Raw genomic sequence first — 18025 nt, 5'->3', positions numbered from 1 at the left:
CCTTCCTTCCTTCCTTCCTTCCTTCCTTCCTTCCTTCCTTCCTTCCTCCCTCCCTCCCTCCCTTCTTTTCTTCCTTCCATCTTCCCTTCCTTATTTCTTTGCCTTATTACATAAAGGACTTGAGATATTTAATCATGTTTTTCATCCGTATCAATGAAAAGCCAACACAATTACCTACATCAGGCTAAGAAACAAGACCAAAATTCTGCAGATTGTTGCTATTGGTTTTCATTTGCCAAGTTTCCTTTCCCTTGGGGAATTAAAGTACACATATTCATAGCTAACTTTGGTTTAATTACTAGTATGTTCTCTTAACCCAATGCTTAAGAGAAATTTCTTTTAAACATATTTTATTTCTTTTGCTATTGTTTGTAATAATAAAGTAGTATCTTTGCTTACTTTCTTCCAAAGACTTTTTCACTTCCTGATAAAGAAGAACAAAGGTCACAGATCAATGGTGTGTGCCTGCTCTTTGTAGCAGTGGGCTGTGTATCCTTTTGCACTCAGTTTCTGCAGGTAAGGAATTTTATTTTTTAGTAAGTGATTTAGCTATTTCCTCCCATTTCATGTTAAAATGTCACTAAAGACTCCTTTATGTTTCAGGGATATGCTTTTGCTAAATCTGGAGAACTCCTTACAAAAAGACTACGTAAATTTGGTTTCAGAGCAATGTTAGGGCAAGACATTGGCTGGTTTGATGACCTCAGAAATAGTCCTGGGGCACTAACAACAAGGCTTGCTACAGATGCCTCCCAAGTTCAAGGGGTAAGCTTTGGGGGAAAACCAGGGGTGTTATCAACTGGAGTAAACTTCCTTTCCTTTGAGCATTCTGATAATCACCTCTATGTTTCCCATGAAATAGGAACTCATGGGATTGCGATGTCTCAGAGCCACATTTCCCACCATTTCCAATGCTGACAAACAGCAGTCTCTCCCAGGCAGTGTCCAGACTCAGTGCCACAAGTTCAAATCTGTCAGGGTTTTAGATTTCCTGGGAGTCTAGCAACTGAGAGCTTTCCTGAGACTCATGTCTCAGATCATTTTCAGGCCCAGAGGCTCAGATTCTATAAGACTTAATGGCGCCTCCCAGAGGTGGAAGCAAAATCTCCTTACCCAGTGCCCAACGTGCAGAGAGTGGTAGGAAAAGAGATCTTCTGAGTTGCCTCTGTAAACGCTAGTCAGAAAACTGAAGAAAAGAAATAAATGATTGCCGCCTAGAATCCTGAGGCACTCATAGAGACAGAGCTGTGGTTTCTGAAACCCAGAACCTGCAGCCTTGTTCAGGTGACTCATCCATTGTAAGGTGAGGTGATGCTTTTAGAAAACCAGGGGTTTGTATTAAAGTGATGAGAGTCAAATGTGCAGTCCAGCACCTCTCCTCACTTTCTGTGGGAATAAAAAGAAAGAAAGAAAGAGAGGAAGGAAGGAAGGAAGAAGGAAGGAAGAGGAAAAAGGAAAACCACAGTTTGTGAGGTTCTTGGAAGAACCCCCCTTCCCCCCCATGCCCAGATTGAAAAACTGAGTTATGTATGTCTTGACTCCTAGCCAGTTCAACCAGAAATATGGACAATGGTGTGAGAGACTTTCAGAGGAGCATGGGATCCTCTTCCTCAGAGCTTTTTTCTAGGTATAAATGTGTTTCCCACAGATTTTGGGTCACACTGTACATATTGTTTTGTAATCTTTCTGTTTTTCCCCTACAACAATCTGATGTGGGCATATTTTCGTTATTATATATTCTTCTAGAGTAGATTTTTGATGGCTGTATAATTCATCATCTTAATGTGTCATCGTTTACGAATTCCTTATTTAAATGCCTGTTTTTCTCCCTTATAAGCAACTTATGTCATTTTACATCAAGCTTGGCATATCCTTGATTATTATTTTTTTGTTCTCAAAATATAATCATTGGATCAGAATGTATAATCATTTTGAAGGGTTTTAATGTGCATTGTCTTACTGCATGAAGGAAGCTTGTAGCAATTTCACTTTTACCATCTGAGTATTCTAGTGTCCAGTTTACCTGACTCTTGAGCTTACGTCAGATAAATAAGCCATCACCTTATCTCTTCTATTTTTGCATCCTTCAATCTGCAAAGGGCTTTTTAAGGTTATTCAGTCTCACTTGAATTCATAGAGTAGCATCTAACCATCTTACAAAAATTTTACTTATTCTTTAAAAAAATGAAAAGTTTCTAAGAGTTTCTCTAATATGTTTGTTAAACTTTTTTTTTTTAAATGAGATTGCTAACCTGGGTCAAATTTATTTTAATATTGGTGTAAAGTAGAAATCTGGCTTTTTTTTTTCTTCAAGCTGAATAGAAAATATTCCCCCACCAAAATTTAATGTAGATTTCATTTTCCAGCTATTTGAAATCCTCCTGCCCTTTGTGACTATCACCTTCCCATGGATACTTGGAGCTATGGGGATTCTCTATTCTCTTCCACTGATCAGTTTGATTTATTCTGTGCCAGGACCTTACTGTTTTAGTTATATAACTTTATGATAAGTGTTTATTATCTGGTAAGGTAGATCCTTGCACAATAATTTTTCCTCTTCAAAATTCTTTTATTTATTCCTGGACATTACTTATTCTAATGTACTTTAAAATCATCTTGGCTTCTTCAAAAATTTTATTTTAATTCCCATTGAATACATCCATGCAGCAACCCCCTCCCCCCCACACACAAAGATTACTGTTGTGGGGATGCTAACAGTTCCCAGGAGAGACATAAATAAGAATCTTTAGTTTTTAGTAAGATTTATAACTACATGATATGCTATATGCTATGCATAGTATATATACACAGATACATTAAATATCACTCTATCTTGTTCATTTTTTCTTATGTATTTTTTTCACAATTTTGAATGAATGTCATAGATTGAGATTTTAGCTATTAGTTTTTGTATATTTATCTTACTGCCATCCATTTTTTTTTAGATTTCTTTCTTTATTTGAGAGAGAGAGAGAATGAGAGGGGGTAGGGTCAGAAGGAGAAGCAGGCTCCCCGCCGAGCAGGGAGCCCGATGCGGGACTCAATCCCGGGACTCCAGGATCATGACCTGAGCTGAAGGCAGTCGCTTAACCAAGTGAGCCACCCAGGCACCCTGCCATCCACTTTTTAAAGTTTTCTTATTAACTAATTTTTAAAAAATTTAATATAGTCTTTTGAATTTCTAGGTATATAATCAAATTATATGCAAAGAAAGATAATTATATCTCTTTTTTTCTTTTTCAATTCTTATACCAACTATTTTATTTTCTCATTTTATTTCAATACTAGAAGTTTCAAACACTTGAGTAAAGTGCTAAGGGGAAGTAGAGGAGATTCTCGTAAGTAAGACAAAAATACATAAAGTAGACTTGTCAGACTACATAAAAACTTAAAACTTTGTATAAACAAATGATAGATTATGAAAATATTTGTAACAAGGATTAATATACCTAATAAGTCTAACATGTGTAGTGTTCCTAAAATTGGTTAGAGAATAAAAATAAACCAAATAATAAAGGTTAAAAAAAGGTATATGGACAAGCAACAAAAAAAGAAATGCAATGGGACAATTAACAAATGAAGAATTGTATAACCTTATTAATAGAAAAATACTAATAAAACAATGAAACACCATTTTCCACCTACCAACTCAATAAAAACTATCATGAATGACAACTTCCTATATTTGTGAGGATGAGGAGAAACTGACAGTCTCATAAGATATTGGTTACAGTTTGAATTCTTCCAACATTTTTTAGAGAATAATCAGGTATGCAAATCCTCTGACTAAAATTCATATGAGTAAATTCTCTCCTATTTTGTGACAATGTGCATTCAAATGTATGTTTATATTGATCAAAAAAATTAATAAAATCCCCTGGAAACTACCTGAATATCCACCAATAAGAAAATAGTTGAGTGAATATATCCATACTAAGGAAAAGTAGGCAGCTATTTTTAAAGGTATTAACGTAATGATTTGGAGGGATGGTTACATTACACCAAGTGAAAAAAATCGAAGTACAAAATAATATCTAGACTGATCCCTTTTTTGTGAAAATGTTTATTGTTATGCATGTATATATATTTCACGTGTCTTGAGCTGTATTACTCTTTAAATTTTTAAAAAATATTGATTGAATAAAATGTGAAAGAAAACAAAATGATGAAATTCCAAAGAACTATGCAGCTATTTTCCAAATTCTCTATAATGCCTGACTGTCCTTGCCAACTAGAAATTCTTTTGTTCTTTTTAACTGTGGTAAAATATACAAAACATAAAATTTACCATTGTAACCATTTTTAAGTGTACAATTCAGTGGCATTAAGTATATTCACATTGTTATGCAACCATCACCACTCTCCATATCTAGAACTTTTTATCATCCCAAATAGAAGCTCTGTACCCATTAAATATTAACTTCCCATCCCCCCCAACCCCTGATAACCACAATTCCATGCTGGCTTTATGAATTTGACTATTCCAGGAACCTCATATAAGCAGAATCATATAATATTTGTCCTTTCATGACTGGTGTATTTCACTTGGCTTAGTGTCCTCAAGGTTCAACCATATTGTAACATGTGTCAGAATTTCATTTCTATTTAAAGGCTTGGATAATATGCCATTATTTGTATAGACCACATTCTGTTTGTCCATTCTTCTATCAGTGGGCACTTGGGCTGCTTCCACCTGTTGGCTATTGTGGATAATGCTGGTATAAATATAGGTGTACAAATAAATTCTTAATTTAGCTTTTCTTTCCTGTCTTCAAGGAAGTTATAACCAATATATGGGAATTCTTGGGACCAGAGAGTTCATATTCCATTTGCGTCTTCAATACAGTATGAAGATGCAAATTATTCTTGCATAGCACTTCCTTAGTACCTATGGTTACCTAATAGCTTACCTGTGATTGTTTTGCCTTCTTTATTTTTTAAATAATGCTGAAGTTTCTACAATACTGACAAAAATCTTGCAATTGTACCCAGGCAAGTCTTTCTTACACAGAAGACACCAACCTTTGGTCACATCTGCACAGTTGCAACTGAAAGAAGAGTTGGAACCATCAAATAATTTTGCTTATAAATAGTAATTACCACCAGTGTCCATTCTCCACCTATATTGAGAATGAATCCGTTTTCTCCATTTTGTGTTGACTGAACAGCTAGTTATTAAGTCAGCATGTGATTTTGTACCAATGAGCAAGTTAACTTCAATGAGAATCAAAGTGGGCTCTTATAATAGTCTTGTACAAATTTCAAAACTATAAAGAACAAGCATCAGTCTTCACCGAATAATCAGAAATATTACCATAAGACCAAGGCCTGGTATTTTCAAGCAGACCAAATGCCTAGTCACCTGACATACATGCATGCTGTATTATACAAAACATAAAATTTACCATTGTAACCATTTTACAGGGCTGAATTAGTCTCATACTGACTGCTCTAACTCTGACTCCCATGAAATGAATTAGTCAATAGATGAGCTTCCACAAAGCTGTGAATAAAATGGACTTTTCTTAATCCAGTCTTCAAGTGCATTAGGGAGCTCATTATTTTAAAAAATCTTTTTAAACACAGAACTACCGAATGACCCAGTAATTCCACTCCTAGGCATATATCCAAAAGAAGGAAAGCAGGGACACAAACAGGTATTTGTACATCAATGCTCATAGCAGCATTATTCATATGGTCAAAAGGTGAAACAATGCAAGCGTCCATCAACAGATGAATGGATAAACGCAGTGTGGTACATACATATAAAGAAATATTATTCAGCTTTTCAAGGAATGGAATTCTGATATGTGCTACAACATGGATGGACCTTGAAAATGTTATGCTTAGTAAAATAAGCTAGACACAGAAGGCTATTGTACGATTCCACTTAGATACTCAGAAGAGGCAAATTTATAGAGACAGAAAGTAGAATAGAGGTTGTCAGGGGCTAGGGAGAGGGAGGAAGAGGGGTTATTATTTAATGGGTACAGAGTTCTTTTGTAGATGATAAAAAGATTTTAGGCATAGATGATGGTGATGGTTACACAACACAATATATTTAATGCCACAGAATTTTATACTTATGAACGGCTAAAATGAGAAACATCATGTTATGCACATTTCATCAGAATAATTTCTTTTTTTTTTTTTGTATAAAATTGCCTTTTCACATAGTGATATTTGGTAAAAGAGACTGTGTATCTCAGATCGGTTGATTGCTTTTGGTTTGCAGGCAGCCGGCTCTCAAATCGGAATGATGGTCAGTTCCTTCACTAACATCACTGTGGCCATGATCATTGCCTTCTTCTTTAGCTGGAAGCTAAGCCTGGTCATAATGTGCTTCTTTCCCTTCTTGGCTTTATCGGGAGCCATACAGACCAGAATGTTGACAGGATTTGCCTCTCAAGACAAGGAGGCTCTGGAGATCGCCGGCCAGGTAATCTTACAGACCCAATTTTCAAACTGCTTACAGCTCAGTGGCTGTCAGACAAACCCTTAAGGATGAGTAGTACAGATAGACTTAAGGAAGCTGTTAGCCTACAAACGTTCATCCTTGGAAGCCTCCCACTAGCCTTTTTTAAGCTGTGGCAATAAAGCTCTGATGCGGTGAGTGTGAGCAAGTGTAGAGAAACAGCGGGGCAAACAGAGTGGGTTACATATTCAATTTCCTCTCCAATGGTTATTTTCTCCACCTCCCGATTCGGTGTATTCTCATTCACAAGAGTGGAGACTTCAGTTTTCTGTCTGCTTGGTTTCTTAGCTAAATGGTTTCCGCAGGTCATGCTGCCCACAGAGAGAGGTGCTATCTTCTTTTGAATGGCACACACTTTTAATTTTCACACTTTAGTGTCTGCTAGACTTATAACAAATGCCTTTCCCAAATGGAACTATGACATTCAGTTTAGGTCTCGATTACTCTTAGTTTTCAGTGATGCACTTTTAAAAGTGTGTCCTAATGAATACCTGGTTATCGGGTAAATGAGGAGATGGTGGCATAAACATTTATCAGATATAAGAAATCATGCACACACATATACACACCTTTACTCTTTTAACAAATTTACTGTTATCTAGGTTTTGTCTCTTAAGGGAGGAAATGTGAACATCACCCAAGTAGACAGAAGCCAAGAAGATTTCATATACCAATGGGACAGAGTGGCCCACCTCTGTGCTATTTTAGGATAGGAAATGCCAATTCAGAAACAGTGATGATTTACCCTGGTGTACGGACTGAAACAAATACAAATTCATAGTATAGACTAAAGATCAACTTTATACTTATATAATATTTGGTCAGATTAATTTTTTTTAAAGATTTTATTTATTTATTTGACAGAGAGAGACACAGCGAGAGAGGGAACACAAGCAGGGGGAGTGGGAGAGGGAGAAGCAGGCTTCCCGCTGAGCAGGGAGCCCGATGTGGGGCTCGATCCCAGGACCCTGGGACCATGACCTGAGCTGAAGGCAGACGCTTAACGACTGAGCGACCCAGGTGCCCCGGTCAGATTAATTTTTTAAGAAAATAGAATCGTATTTTGAACTTACATTGTTCAGTATCTTTTGTGCTGGAAGACATCTAAAGATATCGTTTTAGACATTTCAAATAAATTCACAAAAGAGGTAAAAGCTTTCAAGGATCAGTGTGGGTACATTTTTCCCCTTCTCTCTTCTACAACAAGTGGAGGCAAAAAAGCCATGTTAGTATTAAGTAGAACTTGAGGTTAGCCAACTCATGATCCAGGTAAGCTGACCTCAGACAACTTCTTTGTGTTCCCAGATGATGCTTCCGCCGCAGATTCATACCACCTTCTGCCATTTGCACCAGATCGAGTCCATGTGGCAGCTGAAATGTCATGAGAGTAGTTATTTCTGCTCTTTTGTTCCTAAGACTCTTTTTCACTTTTCAGATTACGAATGAAGCTCTCAGTAATATCCGCACTGTTGCTGGGATTGGAAAGGAGAGGCAGTTTATTGAAGCATTTGAGGTTGAGCTGGAGAAGCCATTCAAGACTGCCTTTCGAAAAGCGAATGTTTATGGATTATGCTTTGGTTTTTCCCAGTGCATAGTGTTTGTTGCTAATTCTGCTTCCTACAGATATGGAGGTTACTTAATCCCCAACGAAGGGCTCCATTTCACCTATGTGTTCAGGTGAGGACTATCAGGCCAAGGTCATAAAAGACCAGCACTCTAGGGAGGAATAGCCTGGCTCTGTAAGGTAGGCTTTGCTGCTTGACAAACCATACCAACCTTGGTGTCTTAAACAGTTGGATTTATGATTTGTCAAGATTCTGTGGGTTGTCAGGGTGGTTCTTCTGGACTAGACTGATTCAGTCAGTCTTCTGCATGCCTTTCTTCATATCACGGTCTCAGTATTCCAAGCACAACAAAAGAGAGCAAGCCCCGTTGTGCAGTGGGAAAGCACTTTTCGAGTCCCTGTGGGCATCACATTTTCAAAGATCTCTTTGGCCGAGGAAAGTCATACAACCAAGCCCAGATTTAAAGAAAAGAGAATGGAATCTACCTTTTAATGAGAGGACCTGAGTGTGTTTCTCCTTTACGGTCACACTGCTGTCACACACAAACTTCTGAACCCTGATGGATCCCAACTTAATTCCGACACCATCTACCAGGAGATAGCATCGGATCCCACAGGTTAAGGGCTCCGTCCTGCCAAGACTGCCCATATCACCTTCCTTAGACCCTTCAGACACCCTACCTTTCCAGAGGTCGGGGGCAGGGATAGGACTGAAATTTCCACCTCTCTAGTTGTGTGGTTACTTCCCTTGGCAACTAGCGGCCTTCCAAAGTTGCCTCATTAACATAACCAGAGACACCTTGATCGCTGTCCAAATTTAGGAACTTCCAAGGATTTAAGAGCTCTGTGCCAGGAATGGGAGCCAAAGACCACATAGATGTTTCTTACTATAAATCACAGTATCACAGAGGAGTAAAAAAGTCATATTGCCAAGGGATTTGTTCAGAGTAATAGGATAAATGAACCATTTACACAGTCTGTCATACTGGTTAACGCTAAGAAAATCTAGAGGCCTTGAATCAGAGAGTTCTTTGAACCATCTTATCTGAACTCTACTTCTTGCAAGAAGGGCATGTTTCCCCCTTAATCCTCCCAGGTAGAGACAGCAAAGGCCAGGACAGGGGAATTATGTTCCTTTCTTATAGTCTGCATCTGCTCTTCTGATAAGATTAGTTTCTCATATTTCTAGAGGTGAGAGCCAAAGGGTGTCAGGGTACCAAGGGACTGGGGGTGGGTGTATATGACTATATACACCCACCCCCAGGTGGGTGGGGTGGGGGATGTTAGAGGGATGAGAGAGAGGTTGTCTGGGAAGGCCTTGGGAGGACATTAGGAAAAGTGGTCCCAACAGAAATTTGTTCTTTTGGGGTCATTCTCAAGCTATGAGTCTTCTTGCCTTCTAGATTTCTTCTAGAAATGTAGAAGAACTTTTTCTCCTGCCCTGCTCGACCCACCCCAATGAGAAAAGCCTCTTTTCTAAATTTTGGCATATTGAGAGCTGTGAACCCCCAAATCAGAAATCACAAACTGTTGACTTGTTAGTTTCTGTGAGATATTTGAAGAATTATTTGCCAACATGTAAAAATTGGGAAACTATAGAAAATTCCCAACTTCTGGCTTCTCTTAAAAAACTGGTGAAAGGTAGAAGGTGAAAGAACACCTTCCACCATTTCTCATTTTATTCCAGGTGCTTTTCATTGCTTTAAGTTTTGGGCTGGGCTCCTAGAGATGTTTGGGTTTGCAAGTCTGGCCTAAAAGAATTCCTTGCTTATGAACTGAGCAGTAAAACACACAAACACACTGCCCTCCACCACCACTGAGGCAGGCCCTCTGTGCATGGTGATGCAGGTGGTCAACCAGAGGATGCCCCTCGAATCTTCATCTCTACAGCACGGAAGCTGTCTGTCACCATATTAATCACTCATGTATTCACTCACCCATTTGCTCATTAATTATGCACCCAGTGAATATAGTTAAAAGTTTTAGAAGCAAACAGACAATTGTATCTTTCCCATGGTGTCTGAAGCATGAATGACATGCATGCTTGGTACAGAAGGATGCTTATATCACTAATCATTGTCTTTTTCAAAACTTACCATAGATTCAAAGAATGTTAGTTTTGTAAGAACTCAACCCAATCTGGTGATCTTTCAAACCCCTTCCCTCCCCTTTTTTTTTTTTTAAGAAGTCTTTTTTTTTTTTCCCAAACAAGTTTTTGAAAAAGAGGCTATAGTAGCTAAAGCAGGGTTTGGAGGTGTGAACACCCCTTGTGCGATTCTCCCCTCACCATTTTTACATAGAACTCATTGCAAACTGCTAGTCTCTCCAAGCCCCCATTCCCAGACAAGTCTAAGGCAACCTGCTCAAGGCTGCTCTGTTCTTTCCTAGCAGAACCAGGGCCGGACCCCCCCGCCCATACCTTCCTCTTAGGCTGTCATACCAACCACCCCACACTCCTTCTTTACCCGGGTGTCTGGTCTATTGCAGGGTGATCTCTTCAGTTGTACTGAGTGCAACAGCTCTTGGAAGAGCCTCCTCTTACACCCCTAGTTATGCCAAAGCCAAGATATCAGCTGCACGCTTTTTTCACCTGCTGGACCGACACCCCCCAATCAAGGTGTACAGTAGTGCAGGTGAAAAGTGGGTAAGTACTGAGGGGGATAAGGAGGGAGTTGGGGGGGCACTGTGCTTATGGGTGTGTGTGTGTGCAGAACAGCCTTTGGAGCTGGTCAGAAAATACCACTTAGTTTTTCAGTTCCTGCAGTTTATGGGTTCATTCATATGCACTCAGAATGCACAGACAGTAGATTTATAAATATAAAGGAATGAAGTAAATTAGCATTAAAATTATTCATAAAGCTGGCATTTGAATAGGCAATGATATCCAGTAAATGCTAAACTCTGTGTAATATAAAGCACACTTAGTTCCAGAATGAATGAAGCTGGATATCTTTTGAGACCTACCCAACCACCATGTTTTCTACCAATGTTCTGGTATGGGATGTAGAAACACCAGTTATTCCTGTCCAATAATATTGATTCAATTCATGTTTATCTAGGCTCAAGTTTTAGCTCATGTGGACCCCCAGAACACTAATTTGATCTCAACAAAATATCTTTTCTTCTGATAGTCCTCACAGATGTTTTTTAATCTTCCTTGCCTATTTTTTTTAATATTCCAGTGTTTTCAAGAGAACAAAACAAAACCAAAGCCTAGTAAAGCTGAACGAAATTCAGAAATCTTTGTAAATTGGTCAAGTGACCTGTTCCTCCTGTTGTTATTAAATTCTATCCCTTTCTGGAATTCATAATTCAGATAGTCCAACTGAAGGTATCCACCTTTGCAATACAGGGTGCAAGTAACTTTCTGAGTCATTTGAAGCATAATTCTATTATTAGAAATCTTCAGGGGGAGCAGAACTCTAGGGGTTTGGACAGTTCCTGGCTTCTGTGATGGAATCATATCTTCTATTTGTTCTTTTCCACTCAGAATGTCCAAGAAAGGATGACGAGGAAATCCCTCTAGGTTAGGATGGGAATGAGAGGTCACATATCTTTCATTTCACTGCTCAAACCTCCCTTTATTCTCTACCTGCCAGAATAGGGAACAGAATGGCATTTCATCAAGTGGCTGTCTTTAGACTTTGCACTATGGCTGCGTGCTGTTGAAGGTATCTTAAGCAAGGACTTACAACTCAGATTTAGGTGCATTTTCAGTATTCTGGATTCTAGTAGGAACCTATGTAAGTCCCATCTTCCCATCCACAGGACAACTTCCAGGGCCAGATTGACTTTGTTGACTGTAAATTTACATACCCTTCTCGACCTGATATACAAGTTCTGAACGGTCTCTCAGTATCGGTTCGTCCAGGTCAAACGCTGGCCTTTGTTGGAAGCAGTGGATGTGGCAAAAGCACGAGTATTCAGCTGCTGGAGCGTTTCTATGATCCTGACCAAGGGAAGGTGGTAAGCAATGCAAATGCCTTAGAGAATTGTGCTTTCTGCAGAATATCTCCAACCCCTTCAAAGTGGTTTCAAGATCCCGCCTTGCCGGATTCACCCTAAAGTGCTTGCCTCGGACACTTACCCCTGTGGATATTTTCCAGTTCCAGTCATTTGCTGGTTGACCTGATTCTACCTCACACTTTCTAACATCATATTCTTCCCAGTTCCAGATGGCCTGCTGGCTAGTTAGACAAAGCAAACTGGGCGCACGGCAAAGCTGGAGATGAGTGTGTTTAACAGAAGTGTTCACTTACCTGTAAATGGAGCAGAAAGTGCAAACTAATCAGGAAACTAGTGAGCGCGAAGGGAAAAACTGACGGGGTGATAAGTAACGCAATGATAAATAAGTTGCGGGGGGGTTGAGTACGAAAAACCTGACACAATCCTGGTTCGAGAAGCTTATGTCTATATGACATAAAGAACTCAGATTGGTAGTTATGTGCCAACAAAGCTTTGGCAAGGAGATTTGAAAAATTGGTGAACTGCTTTGTTTCTCCTTTTCCAGAGCATTTCTTCCTCTTTTCTGCCCTTTTTCTTGTCTTTCTTTCCAAATAATATATGCAGAGGAATACAAAATAAAATAGGAAAGATTTGTAATAAAAAGCAACCTCTTATTCTACCCTTTCCACCATTTCCCATTTCTCTGTAAAGACAGCTATTTTTAACTACACGATGTTTTTAGATCTTTCAATGATTACCTCAACGTCTCTACAGAATATGATTACGCAGCTGTTTCACGATTTAACAGATTCAGACTCTCTGTTGACTTACTCTCAAGAGATGGAAATTTAGCTTACCCTTCCCACTCCCCTCTTTTTACGCACCTCCTCCCAATATAGATATATCACTTTAAACAGTTTCTCTGCTTATAAATTTAATTAATATAATTCTGCTTCTTTTCCACCACCTACAGATAGTATCTCTTGAATTCTCATTTTTTTTTGGTATGAGGATAGTAGCAATCCTTTTTTTTTTTTTTTAAGATTTTATTTATTTATTTGAGAGAGAGAATGAGAGACAGAGCATGAGAGGGGATAGGGTCAGAGGGCAAATCAGACTCCCCGCCGAGCAGGGAGCCCAATGCGGGACTCGATCCCGGGACTCCAGGATCATGACCTGAGCCGAAGGCAGTCGCTTAACCAACTGAGCCACCCAGGCGCCCGAGGATAGTAGCAATCCTATGTTTATTTTCACCCCTTCCTCCCTCCTTTTATTTCTCCAGTCCTAATAACTGTACTTTTATATTATCAAAATGCAGAACACTAACATTCTGTTTAAAGCATTTATTATCTTTCACGCTTTCACTCTAGGCTGACTCTAAAAGTTAAAAATCAACTGACGACTTTTGTTGTGATTATGTAAATATTGTTCATCCCATAGTTAAGTGGTGAGATACATCAGCATTACATTTTCTTTCCTGATCGTTTTCTGAAAGGCTTTCTTTTTTCTTGCACCCTCTGCCTTTATAAAATGTGTATATTCTTCCCATGTCTCTATCCTGCTACCTTTTCTGAAGGACCAGCTTTTTTCTCTCATGCCTGTCACTGCCTGGACTAATTACAACCTGTGGCTGCCGAACACTTGTCACCCTGTGAGTTTCCTGCCTGTTTTCTTGGGATTAGATCCATCATTTCCTAATTCCCGTATCTTCCTCTTTCTTGAGTTTCACTTTCATTTTGTTGGAGTGTGTCCACTAGTAGTTTTCTAAGAAATGATTCAGAGGCATAGGTCTGAAAATGTTTTATTCTGCTCCACAGTTGATAGAGTGCTGAATTCTGATATTTTGGGAGAAAAAAGGCCTTTTTGAGTTCCCTGGGTAGTATGATCTTCATTGCAATGAGGACAGGTCACATTATGAGGAGAAATGCTGAGAGAAACTCGAAGGAGGCAACTAAAGAGTCCCCTGCATAAAGCAAAACAAAGAAACAAGTGAACAGATAGTGGTAGAATCCAGGAAATTATGCAAATAAGGAGTAAGAGTTGATTATATATAATTTATAATCACTTTTTAATTAATTTTAGGTATAAAGATTTTAATGTGTTTAAAAGTACATAGTGATTGAGGAACCTAGAAAGCACATTGCACTGGGGTCTGATCTCTGCAAAGGAGAGGGTCCAGTTTCCCAAAATGTCAGATCATCCCGTCTATCACCCCAGGTAGACTGTGAGCTATGAGACATACAGGGACCCAAATCCTTCATGTTTGACCTTTCCAACATTAACATATACATTAAGTATATTTCTCTCAATGTGCTCAGTGCCTGTTCTGGTCGTAAGTAGGAAGCAATGCCCATGAAGAAATCAGCATGATTCCTTACATCTCATAAATACAATATATTTTATTGTATCACTGTAAAACATTTCTGCGAACTTTTTTCAAGGGGAAAGATACCACCTTTTATGCAATTTTTAAAAATTGTCTTTGCTTTTAAGGAAGCTACCAAATGCAACTTTCAATGTTTTCAACATTTAATTCCTGTGATATGCAGTACTGTGTTAGGCCCTGTGGGAGAGTCTAAGGAACGTGAAGCATGTCTTCTGTCTTTTAGGAGCTTACGATACTATCTCATGTACAATAATTAGCAAAGAGCTCCAGTATTTAATTAGGTATCAGATTGTGCTTTGCAATATATAAGTACTATGGAAAATAAGCAGAGGAAGATGAGCCAGGGCTAATTGCTGAGGAATGCCCTACATTTTTTCCCACTGGTGTTTGCTTTTTCCATTGTTGAGTATTTATCTAAAATATCATATGTTCACAGCATTTAACATAATCTTTTTCTGAAATCAGAAGGCCAAACACTTTATAGTGGTATGTTAGACATACCGTACCTTTACTATCTTAAGGATTTTAAGTGAAACAGCTCAAATGGTAGATATTTGAGTTCCTGTACTCAAGGGTCTAGCCCACGAATAACAAGAACACAGAGATTATTTTTTCATTATATAGCAGCCAAAAGACTGCCTAGTTTGGTGCCCTTGTGGCAGGAAATTCAATATATGTTTGTTGACTGACTAAGTGAATAAATATATTCGTTTCTTACTTGGGTCTATTATGTTAGTGTCAGTAAAATCAAGGAAACAGCTTTAATTCTTTTACTGTCCAATAGTTTTACATAAAAGAGCCTGTTTTTTTTTAAGATTTTAAAAATTTATTTATTTGACAGAGAGATAGAGAGAGAGCATAAGCAGGGGGAGCGGCAGAAGGAGAGGGAGAAGCAGGTTCCCCGCTGAGCAGGGAGCCCGACGTGGGGCTCAATGCGGGGCTCAATCCCAGGACCCTGGGATCATGACCTGAGCCTAAGGCAAACACTTAACTCACTGAGCCACCCAGGCTCCCCCAGAAGAGCCTGTTTCATAACCTGTGGAGTCTCAAAATTGAGTAATTCTTCATACTTGTAGAGGATGTGCTGCACCAAAGTATAAAGGGAAATTTTTTTAACAAAATACTGTCCCAAGTGCCTTTCTGGTTTGTATTGCCTGTAAGGCTAGAGTTTGGGAAACAACCAAAACCATAGTCTGATCATAACTTTGACACCACTCTTGACACACACTACCTCCAGAGGTCAAAGGCAACATAACTTCTTTATAAGATTCCTGGGATTTTTATCTCATAAGCAAAGCAAATGTCTTGTATAATACTACCTCTAGAATATGAACTTTCCTTGCTGCTGGAATTCTAAAACTTAATGCTCTGCTGGTCCCCTCTATTGGCAGATGATAGACGGACATGACAGCAAAAAAGTCAATGTCCAGTTTCTCCGCTCGAACATTGGGATTGTTTCCCAGGAGCCAGTGTTGTTTGCCTGTAGCATCATGGACAATATCAAGTATGGAGACAACACCAAAGAAATCCCCAAGGAAAAAGTCATAGAGGCCGCAAAGCGGGCACAGCTGCATGACTTCATCATGTCCCTCCCAGAGGTGAGGACTAGGTCAGAGTCCTTCCCTATGGGAGACGGGGATGGGTAGAGGTAGAATGGCCTGAAAGTGTTATGATTGTGGCTCAAGGAGAGGGTCAAAGGCAACACGTCATTTCCTGGTGCCCCGGGATTGCCTCTGTCTTTTAAGCAAAATAAATATCCGTCATCAGCATACTCTTTAGTGTTGGAAGGTATTATATTATCCAGTGCAAAAGACGCCATGAAACTTATTGCACTTAAAGCACGACTACACTGAGCATCGGTGTAGCAAGGTGGGAAACAATCCTGAGATTTGGAGCAGGTACAGCTTTGAACTCAAACTCTGCCACTTACTAACTGTGTATCAGTTGCTTATCTTTTCTGAGACTCGGTCAACGGCAAAATGCACAAAATAACATTAAAATGAAAGAATACACATAATAGCCATCCAAAGAAAGCTGTGGCCATTATTATGGTCATTATCATGATTGCATTACTTGGCAGCATATACTGTGCGTGGTGGGGTGAGTTGCATCTGCCTTCGTGCTTCTCACTTTTCCAGAGCCAAGTTTGAACTTAGTACAATATTGACTGCATTTTTCCATCCACCAAGAGACTCTTGGGGGTCGATCACAAAGAAAATTAACACAAGGAAATGAAATTTTAGGAACCAAACTTTTCACCTTTTCCCCTTCTTTTAAATACCACTGGGAAATTACTTTTCTTTGTAAGTGATTATGTTTATAAATTTTGTGCTGTTTGTGGTGGGCTTTTTCCTTTGTTCTTTTTCACAAAGGCTCCTGTCTTAGCCTGGTTCTAGCCTGGGTAGTGTAATCCATAAGCATGTAGAAATTGCTGAACGAAAAGCAAAGCTCGTGTGTCCCTGAGAGATTCATTTGTTCCACGAATCTTTGCTGAGCACGTCCTCATTTTGTGGGAGACAGTGGCTTGGAGGCAGTTTATGGCCTCTTTCTCATACGGACTTACCCATCGTACCCTTCACTGAGCACTGTTTCTCCACGAGGGCAGAGCAGGCTGTCAGGAGTCTCCCTTGGCTGGTTAGCATTTGTCAGGAGGCAGGGGAAATGGGGAGGACACACGCTTGTTGTGGAAGGCAGGAGAGAGTAGTGGTCAAGGGCAAAGTCTCAGAAACAAGATGCACCTGGATTTAGAGTTCACCTTCACTGCTTTGTACTTGTTTGTCTTTGCACAATGTTCTTACCTGTCTGTGCCTAAGTTTTGTAACCTGTAAAGTAGGGAGAAAATTATTTCTGTGAATGTTAAATGATCATCTGCCTGGAATAGTTAACACAATACCCAAAGCATGGTAAATATTCTGTGAATGTTAACTATTTTTTTATGTAGCCATGCCAGGCATCTAGTTAGGGATTTTCCTTCATAACGTCACCTAAAACAACAAATATATGAACTAGTTATTAATATCTGCATTTTTCAGACAAGTTGGCACTCAAAGAAATTTAAATAATTTTTCATGCTAATAAGCAGCAGAGTGGAGTTTCGCACATAGGCTTGTGATCCAGAAGGATGCCTTCTCATAAGAGGATGGACCAGAAGATCTCTCAAAGGGCCCTTGCATCATTCCACCTTGGAAAGATCTTCCAGACAAGAGTTTGGAAATCAGGAAACTTTAAATCAGAGAGATCTCATAGACAGGGAAAAAGAAAAAAAAAAACTTAAAATAAATGCAGAGAAGGGGACATAAAATCCCCTATTTTCCCAACAAACCCCATATTTTTCTTAGATCCCTAAGTGGATTTGACATCCTTTAGAGAAGGACTCATTTAGTATTCCCAATTTTAAAAAACAAAAAATTTGTTTAAATCCACAGAGAGGTCCTTGAGGTGGGCTCCATACAGCATAGGAGCAATGACTGTTCCTGCGTCTCAAACTTACCATACTTTTTCCAGAAATATGAAACTAATGTTGGGGCCCAAGGGTCTCAGCTATCTCGAGGAGAGAAACAACGTATTGCTATTGCTCGGGCCATTGTACGAGATCCTAAAATCCTGCTGCTAGATGAAGCCACTTCTGCCTTAGACACAGAAAGTGAAAAGGTAT

The 18025-nt window shown here is 39.2% G+C and overlaps 1 protein-coding gene across 2 annotated transcripts in view; it reads left to right on the top strand.

Moving 5' to 3' along the window:
• ABCB11 (ATP binding cassette subfamily B member 11) overlaps nt 1–18025 on the top strand; it is an 86842-nt gene that overhangs the window by 67718 nt on the left and 1099 nt on the right. For both annotated transcript variants that reach the window (XM_021702735.2, XM_044913323.1), the window contains 8 exons: nt 412–516; nt 604–765; nt 6236–6439; nt 7911–8152; nt 10527–10683; nt 11808–12005; nt 15762–15968; nt 17875–18021. In XM_021702735.2, the coding sequence (XP_021558410.2) occupies nt 412–516; nt 604–765; nt 6236–6439; nt 7911–8152; nt 10527–10683; nt 11808–12005; nt 15762–15968; nt 17875–18021 (1422 nt within the window). The remainder of the gene's footprint in view (nt 1–411; nt 517–603; nt 766–6235; nt 6440–7910; nt 8153–10526; nt 10684–11807; nt 12006–15761; nt 15969–17874; nt 18022–18025) is intronic.

This window comes from Neomonachus schauinslandi, chromosome 3 (genome assembly GCF_002201575.2).
Source record: "Neomonachus schauinslandi chromosome 3, ASM220157v2, whole genome shotgun sequence".
Classification (NCBI taxonomy): Eukaryota; Metazoa; Chordata; class Mammalia; order Carnivora; family Phocidae; genus Neomonachus; species Neomonachus schauinslandi.
This window is presented reverse-complemented; position numbering and strand designations above follow the sequence as displayed.